This window comes from Bison bison, unplaced genomic scaffold (assembly GCF_000754665.1).
Source record: "Bison bison bison isolate TAMUID 2011002044 unplaced genomic scaffold, Bison_UMD1.0 scf7180017864489, whole genome shotgun sequence".
Lineage (NCBI taxonomy): Eukaryota > Metazoa > Chordata > Mammalia > Artiodactyla > Bovidae > Bison > Bison bison.
In genome coordinates, this window is record NW_011495048.1 from 9,357,209 (window position 1) to 9,382,374 (window position 25,166).

At 39.8% G+C, this 25,166-nt stretch overlaps 1 protein-coding gene across 1 annotated transcript; it reads left to right on the forward strand.

Annotated features, from left to right (window-relative positions):
• The first annotated feature begins 8 nt into the window (after positions 1 to 8).
• MDH1 (malate dehydrogenase 1, NAD (soluble)) lies at positions 9 to 24,240 on the forward strand. Its single transcript, XM_010863301.1, has 9 exons — positions 9 to 465; positions 5,288 to 5,386; positions 6,314 to 6,410; positions 9,223 to 9,398; positions 11,659 to 11,781; positions 21,929 to 22,105; positions 22,561 to 22,674; positions 23,234 to 23,323; positions 23,897 to 24,240. Exons 1-9 carry the CDS (start codon positions 463 to 465, stop codon positions 24,020 to 24,022), a joined length of 1,005 nt encoding a protein of 334 aa, XP_010861603.1. The 5' UTR covers positions 9 to 462; the 3' UTR covers positions 24,023 to 24,240.
• Positions 24,241 to 25,166: the final 926 nt, after the last annotated feature.

Here is a 25,166-nt window from a genome sequence, read left to right on the forward strand (position 1 = left end):
GCGGGGAGGATAAAGTCTCCGTAGCGGTGGGGAGGGTGTTGTAGCTAAGGGGCCGTCTCTCCTCCCTCGAGTTACACGCGCCTCCCCTCCCGCCAATTGCTGGGCGCCATCCGGCAGGTCCTTTTCTCTGGAGCCCAAATCGTCCGCTTGTCGCAATCCTCCAATCACAACGGCCCGCCCTCGGGGACTACTTTGCAATCGGGGAAGGGCTCAGGGAGCAGAGCGTGAGAAGAAACTCTGAGCTCGGGAAGTGTAGTTCTAACACTTAAAGGAATTGCATTGGAGATTGCACCGGAATCAGGGCAGCTTAAACTACAGTTCCCAGAGGGCCCCGCGGTCGGGAGCCGAGTTTTTTCTTTGCTAACACCGCTCGCCTTTTCCGAGTCGGTTCCACGATAGAGGTGACCCGACTGTCTGAGGCTGATTCGGCAAGTGCAGAAAGTGTCCGCGCCCTTCCCAATCATGGTGAGTGTGGGCCCCTGCATGCTGCTCATCTACGGCCTTCGCGCCCCTCTGTGGCGTTTCTTGCTCTTGAAGGACTGTTGGCGGAAGGCTGTCCAAGGAATTGTCCTTCGCGCCCTTTGGAAAGTCTCGATTCATCTTCTGGAGACTGTCGCAGTGACCTAGTTAGTTGTTGGCAAAGAGTTTATTTCCAGCTGAGGTTCTCAGAAGGACTTTAGAGAAATCACTGTCCTTGGAGAGGCGAGATCTCAGCCTTTCTGCATGTTGGGGGTACAAAATACGGAGCTGGGGATACAAAATACGAACCTGGGAGATTTCTCCCAAGCACTCTCTGGGGGATTGATAAGGCCGATAAGGTTTGAAATGTGGAGTGTTGGACCTTAACCTCTTTTCTCCTCTTAAGCCCACAGTGTTTTTAAGGGCTTTTGTCACAAAGCTTTTGAAAGCAGAAGGCCCTCGATGCAAAGGTAGTGCTTACCAGATGCTCGGGATTACAGCCTGCCTTTTCGGGAGAAGTGTTTCCGCCATGTCTAATTTCACGAAATGTGATTTAAAACCTGTTCATTGATCTCCTTCTGTGCCAGTACATGTTACAGTGACGGCGCCCCTAGACAGATAATTTGTGCCGGTGTTTTTTACTAATCTGTATGTTAAGAATTCTAGAACCAGCACTTTTAAATGTTACACAATGTAACCATCTTGTCATGAAGATCTGGACACCAAGATCTCCATATTTTGTCTCTGTTGAAAGGAAGAGGGTGGGAGTGAGGGAACGCTGACGTATGAATAATCAGCATGGTTGAAGGTGACATTTGATTACCAACCTGAGAGAAATTGCTTCAGTACTCGTGTTTATAGTTGAGAATGGTTTTTCTCCATTATTTCAAAATACTAAAATGAATGGGGAAATATTTGAAGGAATTGGAACATTTCCAGAACCTGAAAAGACATGTTTTAAGGGCAAGGGGATAACTCCTTCCACCTTTGAAAAGGAGCCAGTGGCAACAGCGTCCAATTTTCAGTGATAAACCTAGGTTCCCTATTTATTTTGCCAGATAACATAATTAGTCATTTGAACGATGGATTCAGTGGTTTCTGACCTAATAACCTTAGCAAGAAAGCAGAGGTACTTATTATCAGAGAACCTCAGACTTCATAATTTTAAAACTGGATGGAACCTTTTATAAAACATCTTGACCATCTTAAAATTGAGTTTACTGAAACCCAAAGCAAATGTGATTTTCTCAAGGTCACACAGGTTTGCCTCCAAGGATCTCACACTCTTTCCATTTTACCATATTTTGTCATTTACACAGGTAAGTCATTCTAAAATTTTAGTTGCTGAAGTTCTGGATGAAGATGCAAGTTCATATATCAGCACTTATATTACTTGACAGTTTTACAATGAGAATATTATATTTCTAGAATTGGAAGGGAATTTGGAAATTATTTCCTCTAATCTTCAAAAATATGGTTAGGTCAAATGATCTTCCCAAGGTCAAACAAAGATCCTGGGCCCCCATTCTTTCTTTGTTTTTCTGCATGGTAGATCAAGGCAGCCCTGACCCCTGGAAGGTCACTGGAACACCAAATAATGTCCATGAGGAAGAATCCTCCCGTCAGTTTGCTGAAACTTGATAGCAAATTCTCAGATGACTCAATCGCCTTGCCTTCTCAGGAGGGTGTGTAAACAATCACTGCGTTAGTAAAGACCCATCTTGTGTAAGCTGATAAAAATCAGGTTTTTGTGTTTCTGTTTTTTTTTAAAGGAGGGGATCCTTTCCTTGTATCCATTGGGAATGACAGCAAGAATAAACTGTGAAAGAATCTGAATACTGTTTATGTGTCTTATATTACAGAAATATGTATAAATAAGAAAGTAAAAATGGAATATATGGATCTCTCCGTAGAATGACAGAAGGAACACTTAAATTCAAACTTTACAAATGAAAGACTTGAACACATGCGCAGGACAGAGCCCTCATCTGCAGGAAGGTCATTAATACCCTGCTAAGAGCAAAGACATTCCTTCTTTGAATGTTGGCAGACTGCCCAGATATCTAAGCAAAGAATAGTAACCTCTCTTCGCACTGTAACATTGTGAAAAGTCAGTGGGCATCTCCCACCCTCCTGCTTTTCAACTGCAATGATGCAAAGAGCAGGCAGAACCAAATACTGCGCATGCTTTTCTGTTTCATCATCAGAGACTCAGACACTAGGCTTCACACTACTTGTAATGAGATGGAATTACCTACCTGTGAAAATAATTTGCTCAGTGATACACAGGAAGGAAACTGCTGAGATAGGATTAATGGCTATTTATTAGTTGCCTGTGATACTTGGAAACCTTTTTTTTTTTTAGTAGCTAAAATTAATGCCTAAAATTGACTGCATTATTCTAACCATCTACCTGCTTTCTGGGAGATTAAGTTTTATACGTCATAGTAGTAGTCACTTTACCCTCATTTCTTATCCTAGGTTGCTTTCATTGAAGTAGCATGTGTTCATATTTCTCTTAACCCTTGCTTTCCTTCATTCAACATATCCTTTTTGAATGCTATATGGGAGTGCAAATTTGAGTCAAAGGCAGACTATTCTCACAGGAGTTCCACAGTGTAGTAGAAAATAGACATAAACTACAAGAGTCCTTAGAGGGAAAATCTCTGGTGACAGAGACCTATTATTAGAGTGCTTGCCACATACTAGTCTTATTACTTTGTGTGTTAACTGTCTCAATCCTTAGTGCCTTTTTAGGTAGCTATTAACTCTATCTTAACCTTAGAGAAACAATACAGTAACTTGCCTAAGGACACACAGCTGAGTTGAGGAATCAAGATTTGAACCAGAAAGTCTGGCTCTAGCAGCCATCTCTTCATCACTCTACTGCATCTCTAGCCTCCTCTTAAAAAATTGCCTAATCTTCTTGTTTCTTACATATGGTTCACTAATGGATTCTCTGGCATGTATTATGTACGAGGTACGTAATAAAACCCTGATTAGAACTACTGAGCTAAATAATTTTGCTAACCATACCTGGAACTACTGTCACTATTTTCAATCTTCTCAGCACAAATATATAAAATAATTCTTTAAAGCATATTGGGTTTGCTTCCAAACAGTTCTTTTACATTCCAAAGCTTTTGGTAGTAATTTTACAAGATCCACCTACTCCTTCAGCAAATGTTTGATGAGCTCTAACTACATGCCAGGCATTGTTCTAGGCAGCTGGGATACAACAGTAAATAAAATAGACAAAGCCCCTATCCTTAAAGAGCTTGCATTCTAAAGAGGGAGACGCAATCATTTCTACTATCATGTACTATACTTCAAGGAAAGAGAGGGAAATGACAGAATTTAAAACGTGTAAAGGCCGTGTGATAGAAAATAAATATATAGAATAACACATAGTGTTCTTTATAAACCTAAAGCCTATTGGGAACAAATATGTATTGTTTTAAACTGGATTATTTGAGGAGTTATCATATTTTGTTTATTTAGATATGAAAGCATGGGGGAAGTTGGTGAAAAGTATAGGGAAGAGACCCAGAAGGTCAGGAAGAAACACCATAGTTTTTTCCCTTTTTCTCCATTCACTCTGGGTATCTCTGAGGAGGAAACACGTACATAGTCTGCAGTGTTCAGATTCATTTCTCTACCTGACACTGTCCTGAGAGGTTTTTTTTCCCCCGTCTGACTTCTGTAGATACCAAACTGCTAAGAGCTGACCCCTCTTGAAGAGGGAATTCTTAATATAAAGAAACCTAATGCTTCTATCTCCAGTCAGTTCAGCCACTTCTCTCATGTGGGTAACAAATGAGGTGACACATTTACCACTTACAGAGAGGAAGTACATTTACCCAGCATTGTCCGAGAAAAGAACAATTCCCTTGACTGAATTTTTCCATCTAAATGTACCCATTTAAGTTTCCAGGGATTTTTGTTCAACTCTTTTTAATAGAAATATTTCTCTCCTTTAATTCTCTGAGGTTAATTTAACTTATTTCTAATAACTCAGGGTCATCACTTTGAACTAGATATATATACTTTTCAGCCATATGTTCAGATTTTATCCAAGGTCTATGACTTCCTTCTATTATATGTTCTTTGTACTTTTTCCTCTCCCTCCCCTTTAATATTAATTTTCCCTTGGTATCAGGTTGTCAGCTGTGACTACCCATTGCTACTGTTGTTTGTTACTTAATGCTAAAATTTATTACAATCCAGATTATAATCCAGATAAAATGTGTTTTAATCCTTTTTTTTTTCTTTTTTTCTTCTTAAATAAAAAATATAGACTCATTTTTCTTCCCCCAAGGACTTGAATCATGATTAATAAACTTTCTGGTTCTTTGTAAATGGAAAGTTTTAACCTCTGTTCCTCTTCCTGGTGTGAAGGGTTCTTGTGAACAGAAGGGTGTGGAGGATTTGTATAAGAGGATTTGTAAGGTTCTAGTAGCCGCTGGGGTTCATATCATCATATATTGCACATCAAAATTGTTAGGACTATTTTTAGTGGTAAAATATCCTAAAAGAGATGGATAAGATTTTGTAAGTAAATCGAAGATAGCAGGGAGAGTTAACTAACACCACATATATGTGCTAAAGGACACATGTCCCAGAAGTCACTCGGTTGCTTTGTGCATGCTGTGTTTACTGGGACAAGTCTGGAACGAATATCTTATACTAAGCCAGATGCGAATGGTCTTTAAAATTTTACATTAGCTTTTAAAGTATGTGGTTGTCTTACTGTAGAGAAAATATTGAACTTCTTTAGGGTAGAGTAGCCTTTTTTTAATAAGATGTTAATGGGTCTCTTTCATTACAGTCTGAACCAATCCGAGTCCTTGTGACTGGAGCAGCTGGTCAAATTGCATATTCGCTGCTATACAGTATTGGAAATGGATCTGTCTTCGGTAAAGACCAGGTAGGGGCAAGTGTCAATAAATCCTAAGTAAAAGTAAGAACATTTTCAATAAACCTTCTATTTACTTGCAAATAAATTTTTAAAGGAATGAATAATTCCAATAAATGTCCAAGACACACAGCTATAAATGGAACCTGGCAGGTTCCATGTACCCCTCTTGGCACTGAAAACGCTTTGCAAATTATAACTATTCCATGTACTGTTAAGTTGACTTGGTGCTGCCAACAAATGTCATAATGACAGTAACTTATGGAGACTCCTATGGGAGAGAAAGTTGCTGAATAAGCACTTTCTTGTTCATAAATGGTCTTTAGACCCAGAAGAGTTAAAGAGGCAAATCAGTTTCCAAGTTTGAAGCAGGTACCCTCTATTCCCTGGTAGCTCAGTCAGTAAAGAATCTGCCTTCAGTGGAGGAGACCTGGGTTCCATCCCTGGGTCGGGAAGATCCCCTAGAGAAAGAAACTACTTCCCTCTACTCTAGCAGGTCTGATTAATGTATACTAAAATCCTTTTCTATGATAATCATCTATCCATTGTCCTTACCCATGGATATCAAGTTCTTCCTTCATGCAAGATACTGTGCTTAGCTTTCTATGAACTAAAATTGGATACACAGCCATCAACAACAAAAGCATGGTGTGGCATGTCACTTCAATTTGGTATTTCTTCCATGTACTCCTTTAAAATTCAGTAAAGGTGATTCCTCATAATGTGTCTGTTAGCAAACTATTGCTGGTTTTATAGTATTCCTTTTTCGTAGAGTAGCCTGCTGTTAAGACACCTGACTTCCTAAAATAATTATGATTAATTAATGGGAATTACACACACATACACACCAATTAGCAAAAACTCTGCGAAAGGACTTTTTCCGTGACTAAATGACATAACCAACACTGACAGATGCTGTCCTTGCTGTTTATCTGGCAGCCTATCATTCTCGTGCTGTTGGATATCACTCCAATGATGGGTGTCCTGGATGGTGTCCTGATGGAGCTGCAAGACTGTGCCCTTCCCCTCCTGAAAGGTGAGCTGGGGAGTGGAGGAGAAAGGGATTTTATAGTATTTTATATCTTTAAAACAGTGGATTTTAGAGCTTTATTAACTGGCCTTTCAATTAGAAATTATTTCATTAAAAGTTTTTTTATTTTTGCACTACTACAACTTGGTAAGATGTATATATACCAAGAATGAATAAATAAATAATTAACAAATGTCAAGACAGAAGTCTTAAATTTGATTGAAAGATTCATTAAAATATTAGGTCAAGCTGTAAACTAATTTGAATGTTTTTCTTCAGCTCTACCTTCATTATTATCTTTTTTGGGAAAGGGAGGATAAGAATAATACTCTCAAAGAACTTGCACAAACCAAAAATATATAGACTCCCAAGAGAAACCATGCTCAGAATTCATGTGTCTGTTCAATAAACAATCACTGGAAGGGCTGCTCTGCCACCTGAGTCATTTGATTGCAAAGTTATGTAAGAGAATGCATTACCCTGTCCAAGCTGTTCTTTTTCCTCACCCACTGTTTCCAAATCAGCTTCCTATGTTGCTTTTTTCTTTTTATTCCCTTCTCTGCTGAGTTCCCTCTGCTGCCTCTTGTGTACCCAGGTTACAGTCAGCTTGACCTTGGTCAGCTATGAATATAAAGGTTCAGTGGATAAGGCTGCATGACTGGGAAGAAGATGGATTATTTTTTTTTCTCCAACTGGTGCTCTTATGTGTATTTATTTCGGGACTTACAGCAGCCTGATTGCAGAGAAGGCAATGGCACCCCACTCCAGTACTCTTGCCTGGAAAATCCCATGGACGGAGGAGCCTGGGAGGCTGCAGTTCATGGGGTCGCTAGAGTCGGACACAGCTGAGCGACTTCACTTTCACTTTTCACTTTCATGCATTGGAGAAGGAAATGGCAACCCACTCCAGTGTTCTTGCCTGGAGAATCCCAGGGGCGGCAGAGCCTAGTGGGCTGCCGTCTGTGGGGTTGCACAGAGTCGGACATGACTGAAGAGACTTAGCAACAGCAGCAGCAGCAGCCTGATTGACACAAGTTTCTGATCTAAACATTTATCAGTGACAGCACTATATTCTGATTGTCCTATTATTTTGGGGCTGCTATAACAAAAATACCGTAGAGTTTATAGGTTTATAAACAACAAATTATTTCTAATGGTTCTGGAGGTTGGGAAGTCAGTAATCAAAAAGCCAATAGCTTGGATGTCTGGTGAGAGCCCAATTCCTGCTTTATAGACAGACATCTCACTGTGTCGTCACATGGCAAAAGGGGTGAGGGAGCTCTCTGAGCCTCCTTTATAAGGCACTAATCTTATTCGTGAGGGCTTCTCCGCCCATGACCTAATCTTTTCCCAAAGGCCCTACCTCCTAATACCATCACACTGGGAATTAGGTTTCAACATATAATTTTATGGGAATACATCCAGTCTATAGCGTTGGTCGTGGTCTTTTTAATACAGTCAGCAAAAGAGATCCATGATATACAGCTGATGCTTTAACAACTCAGGGCTTAGGGGTGCCAATCTTCCCAGCAGTGGAAAATCAAGTACAATTTATAGTTGGCCCTCTGTTTACACTTCCTCTGTATCTGCGGGTCCACCCAATCTCAGACTGTACCGTACTGTAGTATTTACTATGGGAAAAAAAAATCCACATATAAGCTGGACATGCACAGTTCAAATCTATGTTGTTCAAGGGTCAACTGTATGTTCTTTAATCAAAAAATATTAAGTGGCATTTATTTTGTTGGACTGCAGCATAGTGGTTGAACTCTGAACCAGTCTGGACTTGAATGACAGTCCCACTCCTCTTTGACATGTAGCTAATTAATCTCTTTAAATTTCATTGTCTTCATCTATAAAATGTTTGGGTTTCCCTGGTGGCTTAAATATCCCTGCAATGTGGGAGACCTGGGTTCAATACCTGGGTTGGGAAGATCCCCTGGAGGAGAGCATGGGAACCCCTTCAGTATTCTTGCCTGGAGAATGCCCATGAACAGAGGAGCCTGGCGGGCTACAGTCCATGGGCCACAAAGAGTTGGACACAACTGAGCAACTAAGCACAACACGGCACATAAAATGTTAAAATTAATTGTGACAAAATAAATCTCTCAATGTTACTCCTTACAGAAAAAAAGTCCTCAAGAAGCATGATTTTAATTTGGTTGATAGCTTAAAACTTAAAGTAATTGTAACTTAAAGGTTAGGTGAGTTAGCTTCTCTTTTGTGTTATCAGTGGTAATTAATGTGAATAATTAATGTTGCTTTGAAAAGTATATTATACCTTGCTGCTGCTGAGTCACTTCAGTCGTGTCTGACCCTGTGCGACCCCATAGGTGGCAGCCGACCAGGATGCCCCGTCCCTAGGGTTCTCTAGGCAAGAACACCGGAGTGGGTTGCCATTTCCTTCTCCAATGCATGAAAGTGAAAAGTGAAAGTGAAGTCGTGTCCGACCCTCAGCGACCCCCATGGACTGCAGCCCTCCAGGCTCCTCCGTCCATGGGACTTTCCAGGCAAGAGTACTGGAGTGGGGTGCCATTGCCTTCTCCAATATTATACCTTGCATCATAATAAAAGATGAAAGCTACAGAGTTTTGAAATTAAGATAAGCGAAATAAATGTATTGACATTTATGCTTATGTTATGGTTGTTGAATTAATATATTGCCTTTCTTTTCTTAGGCCCTTTAAACTTTGATCACTGTGATTTGTAAAAGTAAACATTTGCTGCAAAATGGAAGAGTTACTGGGTAGATTCAGTATGAAAAAACCTCAGACTTCCGTGTTTAAGTAGCTCTGCATATTTATTGCCATGTTCACAGATGTCATCGCAACAGATAAAGAAGAGATTGCCTTCAAAGACCTGGATGTGGCCATTCTTGTGGGCTCCATGCCAAGAAGGGATGGCATGGAGAGGAAAGATTTACTCAAAGCAAATGTGAAAATCTTCAAATGCCAGGGTGCAGCCTTGGACAAATATGCCAAGAAGTCAGTTAAGGTGACCAACAGAATATTTTACACGGTTTTTCACTATCAGCATTTGAAACTTCTACTTTCAGCATTTAAGTAAAAATGAGATAATTTGCTTTCTTTTTTTCCCCAGTTCTGTGCAATGGTCAGTAAATACAGGTATAGGGTTTTGCTCGATTAGTCCTCCCTTTCTGGACTTTGTTCATATAGTGTAGAAATCTATATTCTGAGGGGCTCAAAAATATTTTGCCTGTGACTGTGACATGGAGATTTAATATTAGTTTCTAAACCTGTAGAAAAGGCACAGAACCTTCAGGTGCTCTTTTAGCTGTAGAGGACTTTTTATTCAGACATTTGGATTTGTGTGTGGTTGTGAAGGAAGATGGCTGTAAGCTGTGTTTGTTCTCAGTGACAGGAAGTGGTGGCTTCTGAGTGCTCAGATTTTCTCAATCCAGAGGAATTTTGATATACTTGTCTCTTGAGGAGTTGAGTCAGTTATGACTTCTGGGTGTTCAACCTATTTGGTTTTAAATTTATCTTACTGTTACAGAAAGCCTCCTTTTACCAATTAAGTATCGGTTACCTAGAACTTAAGGGACTGAAAGTTACCCAGTCGTGTCAGACTCTGTGACCCCATGGGCTATACAGTTCATGGAATTCTCCAGCCAGAATGCTAGAGTGGGTAGCTGTTCCCTTCTCCAGAGGATCTTCCCAACCCAGGGATTGAACCCAGGTCTCCCGTATTGCAGGCAGATTCTTTACCAGCTGAACCACCAGCGACACCTGAAGGTCTTCCCTGTAGCTCAAACAGTAAAGAATCTGCCTGCAACACGGGAGTCCCGGGTTCGATCTCTGGGTCAGGGAGATCTTATGGAGAAGAGAATGGCAATCCACTCCAGTATTCTTGCCTGGAGAATCCCATGGATAGAGGAGCCTGGTGGGCTACTGTCTATGGGATCCCAAACAGTTGGACACGACTAAATGACTAACACTACTACCTACCTACCTACCTAGAACTTAATTAACTGTCACAGCAAAAAGTTTTGCTGGTTAGAGGATTTACTGATTTTAATACACTTCTTTCTCCCAATCCTGAATTCAAAGAAAGCTAAAAGAAAATTTTACAAGATTTTCTAATGTTGCCATTTGTAATGTTATAATACTTCATAGACACCTGAATTTCTGCTCTGTGCAGACTTTATTTCAAGTAGTTAACTTTTATTTTCTGTAATCATTAACAGAAAATAATAGAAATAAATGGAGAAGTCCCCAGGTCTCTTAGTAAAAAAGTTACAAGGCTGCTTGGAGTTATTGTGCTACTTGCAGATTAATTGCATCTCAGCCAAAAGTGTCTTTCTAGGGGGAAATACACACCTACACTGGAGTAGCTAGGGATATTGGAGTATCATATCTGTAGCTTGCTCACAAGCAGACGCAAAAAAGACTAAGGGCTGTGTGTGTGTGTGTGTGTGTGTGTGTGTGTATGTGTATGCATGCGCGCACGCACGCACAGAAGTGAAAGAGATGGGGCAAATTGGAGAATCTAGGTAGAGGGGATGTGGGAGTTAGTCTTTGTAAGATGCTTATAGCTTTCTGTAAGTTTGATATAATTTTACAGTAAGTTTTTAAAATCATTTTATTAAAGCTTTTTAAGACTTGTAAAAAAAATTCATGTATTCGTTTTGCTATGCTATATTGTAATTCACTGTATCCCCCTTTCAAAAAGAAAAAAAGCCTGAAGTGCTTTCTCCTAAAGATAGATTCAACGAGTATAAAGGGGTGGGACCTGGTATTTTGGCAACTATCCCAGTTAATTCTTAGGATTAGGCAAGAATGAGAAACACTTTTCACTCATAAGGGCAAATCACTGCCCTAAAGTAAACTCCTTAAAGAAGAATGTCTTTCTTGGGCTACTTTTATGAGATGGGAAATTTTTATGATTGACTCGAACCCTAAGTTAGAGCTTTTGGTTACTAGTTTTTTATGGCAAGAAAATAAATGCTATCTCTATTTTAACGGAAAACACAATGACTTGTATATTATAATGGTGGTTTTAGTAAATGTTTTCAGGAGTCACATTGAATTCTAACAAGAGGAAAAAAACATATATTAGAAAGAAGGATAGAAACCTCCTAGAATCTAGAAACTGGGGTAATAACTATACATATTTAGCTCACACAGACTTGATTAAAAGGCCGCATGTTACATCAGTCATATCCTATTGATAAGTTGGTTTACTTAAATCAGTGTACGGTCTGAAGCTCTGCTGTGCCTCCTGTACATCCTAGGTTATTGTGGTGGGAAATCCAGCCAATACCAACTGCCTGACTGCCTCCAAGTCGGCACCATCCATCCCCAAGGAGAACTTCAGTTGCTTGACTCGTTTGGATCACAACCGAGCTAAAGCTCAGGTAAGAAAGATGCATTTTCAAATCTTAATAAATGTTCAACTTTAAACCTTTTTTCTCACTTTTAAAGTAACTGAATCTTAGTTTGTACTTTTTTTCTTGTTTTGTTTTAGTAGGTAGCTATTCCAATTTATTAGGACATCTTTAAATCTAATCTCTTCGGGCAGCTGAACTTTGTACTTAATTTTCACCATTATATTCCATTTCCTTACTTTAATCACATGTCACTGCTAATGTCCTCTTAGTACAGTGGTTAAAAATTAGTCATTAGTGTAGATAATTCACATAATGGTACACAATTATTTTTGTCAGGTACATAGGAAATTATAAAAACAAAGGTTTGAGTTTTGTGTGTTTCATGTGGTTCTGCTTTTTTCACTCAGATAAGCAATCAAATTGATTTAAATTTTATATTTAATTTCATTTTCATTTTTATAGCCTTCTCATATTCTACTTCCAATTTACCTTGATTCATGGACCTAACATTCCATGTTCCTATGCAATAGTGTTCTTTATAGCATCAGACTTTACCAGATGCATCCACAACTGGGCATTATTTCCACTGTGGCTCAGCCTCTTCATTCCTTCTGGAGCTATTTCTCCACTCTTCTCCAGTAGCATATTGGACACCTAACGCCTGGGTGGCAGGGGGTACAGCTGGAGGCAGGAGTTCATCTTTCAGTATCATATTTTTTTCTTTTTGCTTTTCATACTGTTCATAGGGTTCTCAAGGCAAGAATGCTGAGTGGTTTGCCACTGCCTTCTCCAGTGAATCATATTTTGTCAGAAGTCTCTACCATGACCTGTCCATCTTGGGTGGCCCTACACGCCCTGGCTCATAGTTTCATTGAGTTAGGCAAGGTTGTGGTCCATGTAATCTGCTTGGTTAGTTTTCTGTGATTGTGGTTTTCATTCTATCTGCCCTCTGATGGTCCATGAATCAAGGTAAATTGGAAGTGGTCAAACAAGATGGCAGGAGTGAACATCGACATTTTAGTTATCAGTGAACTATAACTAATAGTGGGCAAGAATCCCTTAGAAGAAATGGAGTAGCCCTCATAGTCAAGAGTCCAAAATGCAGTACTTGGGCGCAATCTCAAAAACAACAGGATGATCTTGGTTCGTTTCCAAGGGAAACCATTCAGTATCACAGTAATCCAAGTCTATGCCCCAGTCACTAATGCTAAAGAAGCTGAAGTTGAATGGTACTGTGAAGACCTACAAGACCTTCTAGAACTAAAACCAAAACAAGATGTCCTTTTCATCGTAGGGAACTGGAATGCAAAAGTAAGAAGTCTAGAAGATACCAAGAGTAACAGGCAAATTTGGCCTTGGAGTATAAAATGTGAAGCAGGGCAAAGGCTGACAGAGTTTTCCAGGAGAATGTGCTGGTCATAGCAAGCACCCTCTTTCAACAGCATAAGAGACAACTACACATAGACATCACCAGATAGTCAATACCACAATAAGATTGATTATATTCTTTGTAGCCAAAGATGGAAAAGCTCTATACAGTCAGCAAAAGCAAGACTGGGAGCTAACTATGGCTCAGATCATGAACTCCTTATTGCCAAATTCAGACTTAAACTGAAGAACGTAGGGAAAACCACTAGGCCATTCAGGTATGACCTAAATCAAATCCCTTACGATTATACAGTGGAAGAGACTAATAGATTCATGGAATTAGATCTGATGAACAGAATGCCTGAAAAACTATGGATGGAGGTTCCTAACATTGTGCAGGAGGCGGTGATCAAGACCATCCCCAAGAAAAAGAAATGCAAAAAGGAAAAATGGCTGTCTGAGGAAGCCTTACAAATAGCTGAGAATAAAAGAGAAGCTTAAGGCAGAGGAGAAAAAGAAAGATATACCCATCTGAATGCAGAATTCCAGAGAATATCAAGGAGAGATAAGAAAGCCTATTTTAAGTCAGCAAGGCAAAGAAATAGAGGGAAAACAACAGAATGGGAAAGACTAGAGATCTCTTCAAGAAAATTAGAGATACCAAGGGAATATTTCATGCAAAGATGGGCATAATAAAGGACAGAAATGGTATGGACCTAACAGAAGCAGAAGATATTAAGAAGAGGTGGCAAGAATACACAGAAGAACTGTACAAAAACGATCTTAATGACCCAGATAACCATGATGGTATGATCACTCCCCTAGTGCCAGACATCCTCGAGTGTGAAGTCAAGTAGGCCTTAGGAAGCATCACTATGGGCAGAGCTAGTGGAGGTGATGGAATTTCAGCTGAGCTATTTCAAATCCTAAAAAATGATGCTGTGAAAGTGCTGCACTCAATATGCCAGCAAATTTGGAAATCTCAGCAGTGGCCACAGGACTGGAAAAGGTCAGTTTTCATTCCAACCCCAAAGAAAGGTAATGCCAAGAATGTTCAAACTACCGCACAGTTGCATTCATTTCACATGCTAGCAGAGTAATGCTCAAAATCCTTCAAACTAGGCTTCAACAGTATGTGAACCAAGAACTTCCAGATGTACTTGCTGGATTTTGAAAAGACAGAGGAACCAGAGGTCAAATTGCCAGCATCTGTTGTATCATAGAGAAAGCTAGAGTATTCCAGAAGAACATCTACTTCTGCTTCATTGACTACGCTAAAGCCTTTGACTGTGGATCACCACAAACTGTGGAAAATTCTGAAAGAGATGGGAATACCAGACCACCTTACCTTCCTCCTGCAAAACCTATATGCAGGTCAAGAAGCAACAGTTACAACCTGACATGGAACCATGGACTGTTCCAAATTGGGCACGTCAAGGCTGTATATTGTCACCCTGCTTATTTATATGCAGAGTAAAACTGCATCATGTGAAATGCTGGGCTGCATGAAGCACAAGCTGGAATCAAGATTTCAGGGAAAGATATCAATAACCTCAGATATTCAGATTACACCACCCTTACGGCAGAAAGGAAGAGGAATTAAAGAGCCTCTTGATGAGGGTGAAAGGAGAGTGGAAAAGCTGACTTAAAACATTCAAAAAACTAAGATCTTGGCATCTGGCCCTATCACTTCATGGCAAACAGATGCAGAAAAAGTGGAAATAGTGGCAGATTTTATTTTCTTGGGCTCCAAAATCACTGTGGACAGTGACTACAGCCAGGAAATTAAAAGACACTTGCTCCTGGGAGGAAAAGCTGTGACAAACCTTGACAGTGTGTTAAAAAGTAGAGACAACACTTTGCCCACAAAGGTCTGTATAGTAAAGGCTATGGTTTTTCCAGTAGTCTTGTATGGATCCGAGAGTTAGAACATAAAGAAAGCTGAGCACTGGAGAATTAATGCTTCTAAATTGTGGTGCTGGAGAAGACCTGAGAGTTCCTTGGACTGCAAGGAGATCAAACCAGTCAATCCTAAAGGAAATCAACCCTGAATATTCACCGGAAAGACTGATGCTGAAGCTGCAGCTCCAATACTTTGGCCACCTAATGTGAATAGCCAACTCATTGGAAAAGACCCTGATGCTGGGAAAGATTGAGGACAGGAGAAGGGGGCGATAGAGTATGAGATGGATAGCATCACTTACTCAATGGACAAGAGTTTGAGCAAACTCTGAGAGATAGTGAAGGATGGGAAAGTCTGATGTGCTACAGGCCATGGGGGGTCGCAAAGAGTAGGACAGGATTTAGCCACTAAACAACAACAATATGCTTATTCATGAGTGAGTATAATCTTCCATGTAAAGCTGGGGTTCTAGATCCACTTGCATAGTACAGCACGCTCAAACATACATGACTTGCATGTTGAAAAATGGCAGTCCTTGGGGTAGAGGTTTTAGCATTAAAATGAGGCAGAGTTCACTCTAGGTTGACAAAATCCAGGTACCTATTGAGTGAAATCACAAGGGTCAGCAAAGTCTCATTCCTTAGGCTCCAGTTAATCTGGTGACTGAGTGCTTAAGGGGTTTTGGATGCTACAAAACAGCTCAAGAATGTGCTTTTGGTTGATCTTTACCTTTGAAACAGGACAGAACAAGGAGTCTTTACAACTGATTTGTTACGTTTGCTATGGTTACTTCTCTTGCCTAATAACAGTTTTTTGTTCTTGCATTCTTTGTTCTTTTTGAAATCATTAATTACTGAGATCTATTCTTTGTTTCCACATGAAGACCTAGGAGGCCTTAGTTCACCTTTCTCCCAGTCTCCTTAGAACAGAAGCTTTCTGAAATTCAGTCTAGTTCTTAACTCAAGCTTGTCTAGTGCATGTTACAATTTCTCTTAAGGATTCTGCTTCTGCAAAATATGACAAACTCTGGTTTAACCGCATACCTTCCTTATTACTGTCTGGCTAACAAACCACTGCTTTAAACTGAGAGCTGATAGTCTTTCAGCTCTGGGTTTTAGTTTCTACACTAAACTGAATATTTTACATTTAATTTGTCATATATTTCTTATAGTAACCATATGAGATATGTTACTATCTCCTGTTAAACAGATAAGAATTCTGAAGCCTAAAAAGGTCAGGGGACCTGCTCAAAGTCACACAGCTAGTCAGTAAAAGGGTCTGCCTAACTCCACACCCTCATGTGTTCTTACATAATGGTATGGTGCATGCATGCTAAGTCACTTGAGTCCTGTCTGACTCTTTGGGACCCTGTGGACTGTAGCCCATCAAGCTCCTCTGACCATGGGATTCTCTAGGCAAGAATACTGGAGTGGATTGCCATCCCCTTCTCCAGGGGATCTTCCTGATCCAGGAATCAAACCCGTGTCTCTTAACATCTCCTGTATTGGCAGGGAGGTTCTTTACCAGTAGCTTCACCTGGGAATGCGATCAAGTGACTTAAGTCCATTCACTAGCTCTGTGACCCTGAGAAAGTGTATTCAAGCTGTAAAATGGGATAATAATTGTTATCTATCTCAGATGGTAGTTAACATGCACTAAATGAGATAAGATCTATGTTAAGACCTTATCTTGATGCCTGTCACATAGTAAAAACTCAGTAAAGGTTGGCTACTGTAATTATTACTGATGATGATGATGAAGAGATATATAACTAAATTTTGAGAAGTCACACTTCAGAAATATCTCGATTTAGAAAGTATTTGGATAACAAGCTAAAATTACAAATATTTCCTGAGAGGCTTTGGGCTGTGGGCTGGGTCTTCTGTCTTATTATTTAGCCAGCATTCAGTGGCTGGGAAGAACTGGGAGTTGGTTTGAATGACTGGAGGCTGGAGATTGGGGTACTGTAGAGCAGTTATGGGACTTCCCAGCGGGTGCTAGTGGTAAAGAACCCACCTGCCAATGCAGGACATGAAAGAGACAAGGTTTCAATCCCTGGGTCAGGAATATCTCTGGAGGAGGGCATGGCAAGTCACTCCAGTATTCTTGCCTGGAGAATCCCACGGGCAGAAGAGCCTGATGGGCCACAGTCCAGTGGATCACAAAAAGTCAGACATGACTGAAGCAACTTCACATGCACACCCAGAGCAGTTATGAAAGAAAAGGTGGTACCACAGGTGTTGCATCTGTGGACTTTGGATTACCAGATGGTGATTCACTGCGTTGCAACAGGGAGAAGACAGTAGAATGATGACAACACCAACAAATTTCCACCTGTGCTGTTTGACCTGAGGCCTTAGTGGAGGCAGGCGTTGGAAAACTGCTTTCAGATGCACAGCAGAAGGATGCTTTGTCCCAGTGCCTGCAACAGTTTTCCTTGCGGGGTGAAAGTCTGAGTGAGGAAAGAGGGAAGAAAGCCACAAACTTTGGCCCATGTTTCAGCATGCTGGTCTGGCACAGTGACAGCTGTTAGGAAGTTTTTGAAGGAGCTGTTTCTTGCTCCTGCAGAGGCTGTTAATCCAGTGAGAAAAGTAACAGACCCAAAGATTAATTTTTCTTAACATGAATGAATACTGCTGCTGCTGCTCAGTTGCTTCGGTCGTGTCCAACTCTGTGCGACCCCATAGACAGCAGCCCACCAGGCTCCCCCAGCCCTGGGATTCTCCAGGCAAGAACACTAGAGTGGGTTGCCATTTCCTTCCCCAGTGCATGAAAGGAAAAGTGAAAGTAAAGTCACGCAGTCGTGTCCCACTCTTAGCAACCCCATGGACTGCAGCCCATCAGGCTCCTCCGTCCCTGGGATTTCCAGGCAAGAGTACTGGAGTGGGTTGCCATTGCCTTCTCCCTGCATGAATCATGCTGCTGCTGCTGCTGCTAAGTCGCTTCAGTCGTGTCCGACTCTGTGCGACCCCATAGACAGCAGCCTACCAGGCTTCCCCGTCCCTGGGATTTTCCAGGCAAGAATTCTAGTCTTACTTACATAATTTGTTTTAGAAATCAGAGTGCCTCGCTGCCTAGTGACTGTTTATCACCTGCAAAATTCCCCTGTGTATTTGCAAACCAGAGCTACGTATGTTGTCTGCTGGCTGGCAAGGTAATTTGTCAATGAAACCAGTTAGGTAGTATCACAGAACTAAATACTAGTTAAAGAAATTTAACTAGAGCTGGAGAATGAATCAAAAGCTGTTCAACAGGTCTGTGTGACAGGCATGAAAATGTCTGAAGGAGCAAGGAGCTGCTTATCCTCAGAAATCACATGCTGGGTGCAAAGTACTGGCCTTTGCTATCCAGAGAGAAGCCGATTAGCTCAAGAGATCTGAATAACAAGAGGAAATGGGCAAACAGGACACAGGAAGTCAGGAGAGCCTCCTGTAGGAAGGAGAGGCCTGCAGGCAATTTGTCCTCACTGTACTTTGGAGTTGACATTCAGCAGAGTTAGGATTTCTAAATTCTTGATAATATACATCTTGGCTTACTTGTCCCAGTATAATTTTCCTTTTTCTCAATGATGCCAGCTAAATATAAGTAAGAATAGTTCTTTGCAAGTCCCTTCAGGCCATGGCACACACAGAAAATGGTACTCATTGCATAGCACATCACTCTGCCCCAACCACTAAGCAGATCAGTAGCCTGGTACCCCAGAAACCAACCACCCAACTAACTTGTGAAGACTGATATGGTAGTTAATAGTCCTAATTTTTGCAGAACTCTAAATAAAGTAGGGATTAGATCAGAAGTGATTTTAAATGTCAAAAACAAAATTTTAAGTTATTTTTAAAATCTATTTTAGGACTCAAAAAATAAGTCTCAACTTATAAGGGTCAGTGAAAGTAAGCACAACTTGCTTCTTCCTTAACTGAATAAATTAGCATGAAGATGAGTCAAGGCATTGCAAACATTTTAGGTAATGGCTTTTTTCATTTTTACCATTTTGGTTGGTTGGCTGTCATTTTTTACTTTTTATTTTGGAATAATTAGACTTAGAAGAAGTTGCAGAAATAGTACAGAGAACCCCATGTACCCACCACCCTCCTCCCCCAGTGATGACATTTAACATAACATAGAGCATTATCAAAACTAGGAAACCGACTAAACTACACACAACACTGTTAAATAGGTTTACTCAGATTTCTACAGTTTTTATGTCTTTATGAATGGTCCTATGTCATCCAATTATATATTAGATTACTATAACCACAAACTGTACCATCACCCACAAAGAACTCCTATTCCTGTTGCCTTTTTATTGTTACACAGTCCCTCTCATTTCCTGAACTCTGACAACCATTTATCTGTTCTCCAACTCCATGCTTTTGTCATTTTAAGAATGTTTTAAAAATAGAATCCTGCAGTAAGTAACCTTTTTTGATTCAGTTTAATGCTTTTAATAGCCATTCAAGTTGTTACGTGTATCCGTAGTTCATTCCTTTTTATTGTTACTCCATTTATTTATTTAATTATATGAATGTACTACAGTTTGTGTTAGAAGACAGAAGGAATGAAAAGTGCCCACCAAACTGAGAAGGCATCTTGAGACCAAAAAACAAGGCAGGCAGCTCCATATAACCAATGAATCAGTTTATTATAGGGTAACTTACTCACAGGGTGGGATTGGGATCAGGGATACAATGACCCAGAAACATTTGCAGCTGCACACCATACCACAGAGGAGCCACAGGGACAATTTAGTAGTTACCCTTGGGTATGAGTATAGGTGCTTTGAAACAGGACATTTCTGAATTAAGATTTATGAACAGATAACTGGTATCGTGGATGCCAGGAATGTCAAGGGAGGTTTTCATCATTAGAGACCAGCAGAGCAGAGAGGCTGGCTACCTGATCCTAATGTTTATTAAACCGTATAATATAAACTACAAAGCCCTAGATGTGATTCACTTCTCAGGTCAGTTTTAAAGGATAGGAGAAACTATAAGGGCCAAGATGGTGTCAGTTATGCTAACAGCCATGCTTTGTTTAACCATTCTTGAAGGACTTTTGAGTTGTTTCGAGTTTGGGGCTAAAATATCAGGCTGTATTCTCTTTGCTATATGGTGAACACACAACCAGAGCTTTGATGCGGTGCTGCTATTATCTGTGTATGCAAAAGCTGTGGATTCTGGCACAACTATTTTTTTCCCCTCTCGTTCTTATTGCAACGTAAAGGAAAGAAAAATCACAATGTAACCCTAACACATCAGCTTTTAAATTTTTTTCTAAAACCTTTCTCTTTTAAAATCCTTATAAATTCTGCTATCTAATTAGAAAGAAATTACAGGAAAGCAAGTATTAGAAATCCCTAGAAGCTCAGCTTCCTGAGGACTTCCCTGGTGGTGCAGAGGGTAAAGTGTCTGCCTGCACTGTGGCAGACCCTTGTTTGATCCTTGGGTCGGGAAGATCCCCTGGAGAAGGAAATGACAACCCACTCCAGTACTCTTGCCTGGAAAATCCCATGGACGGATGAGCCTGGTAGGCTACAGTCTATAGGGTTGCAAAGAGTCTGACACGACTGAGTGACTTCACTCACTTTCAAGGATTATATAACAATGCTGCTTGAGGACAGTAGCTCAGCTGGTAAAGAATCGCCTTGCAATGCAGGAGACCCTGGTTTGATTCCTGGGGGCAGGAAGTCTGCTGGAGAAGAGATAGGCTACCCACTCCAGTATTCTTGGGCTTCCCAGGTGGCTCAGCTGATAAAGAATCCACCTGCAATGTGGGACACCTGGGTTCAATCCCTGGGTTGGAAAGATCCCGTGGAGAAGGGAACAGCTACCCACTCCAGTATTCTGGCCTGGAGAATTCCATGGACTGTATAGTCTATGGGGTCGCAAAGAGTTGGACATGACTGAGCGCTTTCACTTTCTAAGTAAAATATAGGAATAAAGCCAGCCAATTAATTGTTTGGCTTCCTAGTACATATAAGTTTTATTTGTATGTAGTGTGTTAAGTATGCAAAAACATTATGTCTAAAAAATATATACATACAATATATACATATCTTAATTCAAAAAAGGCCTTGTTGCTAAAAAAAAAAAGCTAACCATCATCTGAGCCTTCAGCAGGTCATAATATTTTTGCTGGTTGAGGGGTCTTGCCTTCATGTTGATGGCTGCTGATTGATCAGCGTGGTGGTTGCTAACGGTTCGGGTGACTGTGGCAGTTTCTTAAAATAAGATAACAATGAAATCTTCCTTTTGCAAAAAATTTCTGTATAGCATACAATGCTGTGTGATAGCATTTTACCCTGAGTAGAACTGATTTCAAAACTGTAAGTAAATCTCTCAAACCTTGCCACTGCTTTATCAACCAAGTTTATGTGTAATATTCTAAATGCATTCTTGTCATTTCAACAACCTTCACAGCATCTTTACTACTAAGAGTGAATTCCTAGTAGTAAAGAGGAAAAGCCTTAAACATTATAGGGTACAGTATTGAAGTAGAATGCTTAAAAGTAAGGATCATCTTCCAGTTTATGGATGACTTATTTGTGTAGTAGCTTAATCAAATATAAAACACGAAAGTTTAATATTGCTTGAATACATAAATATGACCTTTGTTTTGTTGTTAATACTTGGAGATGTCACCTAAGCGTTTCTGACCAATCAGGTATTTAGATACTTTCTCTACTATTAAGTTCTTTTGGGAAACTTACCAAACAGTAAAACCTTTGGGGGGAGGGGGTTTTTGTTTGTTTTGTTGTTGTTTTTTTACAAATCAATATAAGTCTTGTGTTCTCTTAAAGTTTCAGAGGTTTTTATCTTAAGTACATTTGTCAAATAGATCACAATTTGAAATTTAAAACAAAAAAATTTGTCTAAGTATCGTATTTGTTTTTTGTTGAACTAGATTGCTCTTAAACTTGGAGTGACTTCTGATGATGTAAAGAATGTCATCATCTGGGGAAACCATTCCTCAACTCAGTATCCAGATGTCAACCATGCCAAAGTGAAACTGCAAGGAAAGGAAGTTGGTGTTTATGAAGCTCTGAAAGATGACAGCTGGCTCAAGGGAGAATTCATCACGGTGAGAAAAATCCAGGAGATCTCTTCACAGCCAAGCATCAAGAACTCTTGAGAGAGACACACATTACTGACCTGAGTCTCCCCTCAGTGGGTGGCAGGAGGAAACCCAAAGACAGCAGGCCTTTGATGAGTGTATATATTCTTTGGGAGTCATACTGAAGCAGTCATAATCCAATCTGATCTATTGTGTGGCTGTCAAGATTGATAAAGTGGGAAAAAATTAAATACCTTCCAGTCATCCAGCTATCTTATAGAGATCCATTTCTTCATATAAAGTGTGGTCAGCTTTCTGTGTGGGTCTTTAGTTGTCCCTTTTCAGAAAGACTGGTGCTTTAAGTGAAAGAGATTAATAAGGCCACCACGGGGTAGTTGTGTGATTTTGGAGGGGACACAGTAAGCTGTAGTTTCAGCCTTTCACCCCAGGAATAACCCTGCTATCTCTGCCTGCCCACCCAGACTGTGCAGCAGCGCGGTGCTGCCGTCATCAAGGCACGAAAACTGTCCAGTGCAATGTCGGCTGCAAAGGCCATCTGTGACCACGTCAGAGACATCTGGTTTGGAACCCCAGAGGTGAGGACTCAGTGACTTCCACAGGCCACTCTTTTATTTTTTCCTCTGCTGCTATAATGTAAAAAATCAAACAAACAAAAAGACATGTGGCCTTGCAGTCAGGCCAGTTAGGTTCATATCCCAGCTCAGCTACTGACTAGGTGAGGAACCTTGGGAAAGTTGCTTAGCCTCTCTGAGCAGTTTTGTCATCTCTTACATGGCATTTAACTCACAGGGTTATAAGGTCAATGAGATGAAATGTGGAAAGCACCTAACATAGTAAGAGGTGGCTTTATTTTTCTTCTTAAAACCTATATTGGGCCACCAGCTTCCATGTTTATAAAATGAGGGTTATGTTTCTCTGGCTTACTTCACACATAGATTGGAAGAGTGGACTCAGATAGCAACCATGGAAGTTGCCCTTTTGTCTAAGTACCTGATGATGATTCTTTATACAGTAATGAACTTATGCACAGAGTATCAATAAGAACCTATCACCTGGTATAATTTTCCTTTGGTTATGAAAAGGAATTCTTTATCACCATGTGAATATAAAACACTGACTGTTACTTCTTTTCAGGGAGAGTTTGTGTCCATGGGCATTATCTCGGATGGCAACTCCTATGGTATTCCTGATGATCTGCTTTACTCGTTCCCCGTTACAATCAAGGTAAGGTATTGTGGGTTATTTTTTTTAACCCTCTGTCCCCTAATGGAAAACCAGTTGTGTGTTTTTATTAACAGTGGTATATTTTAGTCTAGAAAGTTGTTCCTTTACTAAATTAGACATTTTTCTCAGCTTTAAAATCATGTGAAGCACAACTTCAGGTCACTAAAAGATTGAAATTAATCTGGAAAGCAAGTTTCAACTCTCCCAACTAGACACTTTTTGTTACTATGGCTCTCATATTGGGTATCTATAAATATTCTCTTACTTCTAAATGAAACAATGGTTCTCAGTATTGTCGCTCTGTATTACAACTATATTGAAGTCAATAGTTTTTTATATTTGCTAATTAAAACCTCATTTAAAGATGTTTTTTCTAGATTTAGTCAGTTTCAAAATCAGATGTTGAGTTTTTATCAGAATTATCTGTTAATTAATATCTGGATTTTGATTTGCTTCTTTAGATTCACATTTTAAAACATACTCCTCTAAATTAAGTTCAAACTAAGTTGTTGCTTGCTGGAACAACTTCTGGTTTAATCATAAATCTCTTAATTTGCATTTATTTTCAAACAGGATAAGACCTGGAAAGTTGTTGAAGGTCTCCCTATTAATGACTTCTCACGTGAGAAGATGGATCTTACTGCAAAGGAACTGGCAGAAGAGAAAGAAACTGCATTTGAATTTCTTGCCTCTGCCTGACTAGACAATCATTTCGATGTTACTAAATGCCCCAAAGCTGAAGAATCTAAATGTCGTCTTTGACTCTAGTACAAAATAATAATAATGCCATACTTAAATTACTTGTGAAAAACAACACACTTTAAAGATTGTGTGCTTCTTGGTACAAGTTTGTGACAGTTTATCATCATGCTGTTAGTGTCGCATTCTAAAATAAATATATATTCAAGTGAAGATGACTTGGACTCTAATTCTAGACATTTTGTTTCTATTCAGAAAACAAATGTGCATGTCTCCCAGCTTGCCTAATAGAGTTATGATTTTTTTTTTTTAAAAAAAGGGTGTAAAGATAGAAAATGTTACAAAGTAAAGCACAATTCTCTCATATTTAAATAGAATAGGAAAATCCCACTTCATAACCAATCTGTTTTGGAATATAATTTTAAGTCAGTCTTTTCTTTTTGGCCACACCATGTATGGGATCTCATTTCCCCTCCCAGGGAGTGAACCAGTACCCCCTGCAGTGCAAGCACAGAGCCTCAACCACTAGACCACCAGGGAAGTCCCCAGAATATAATTTTAAACATTACCTACATTAGGCAGTTAAACATATTTTTTTAAATCTTAATTTATGCTTTGTGGATAATTTGGTTTTAACATTAGCTGTTAAATAGACTGCAGGTAACATTAGCTGTTAAATAGAATGCAGGTAATATTCTGTTAAGTTTAATGCCATTGGTAAGGGTGGAACAATCATTTTCATGACAGAAAAGAAAGATCATAAGCTGTCCCTTGAGGTATTCTATAGCAGACAAGGATTCATTTACACTTCATAACTGGTAAATGGCACAGAACTTTATACTAGCAAAAATATGCTCAATCTAAGCTTATTACTAGAAACATACTCCTTTTCGAAAAAACTAGCCTTTTCTTTTTCCAAAATTCTTGAGGACAGGAAACAACTATCATTTCATCTTTGTTGTTAACTCTGTACATAAAAGATACTCAATATCATACATCTCTCAGGGCTTACTACAGTGCTCTTCATGGGTGCCCAAATACATGACTGGGTTTGTTATTTATCTCATTTCATATGTAGAAAAGAAAGCAAGTAAGTAAAAAAGCTTTTAGAATTGCTATTAATTAGATGTATAAAAATTTTCAT

Excerpts from the sequence above, each read along its gene's own strand:
- MDH1 (XM_010863301.1), top strand. Across the intron at positions 9,399-11,658 it reads ATGCCAAGAAGTCAGTTAAG|GTTATTGTGGTGGGAAATCC; the intron begins GTGACCAACAGA and ends TGTACATCCTAG. Across the intron at positions 22,675-23,233 it reads TCTGGTTTGGAACCCCAGAG|GGAGAGTTTGTGTCCATGGG; the intron begins GTGAGGACTCAG and ends ACTTCTTTTCAG.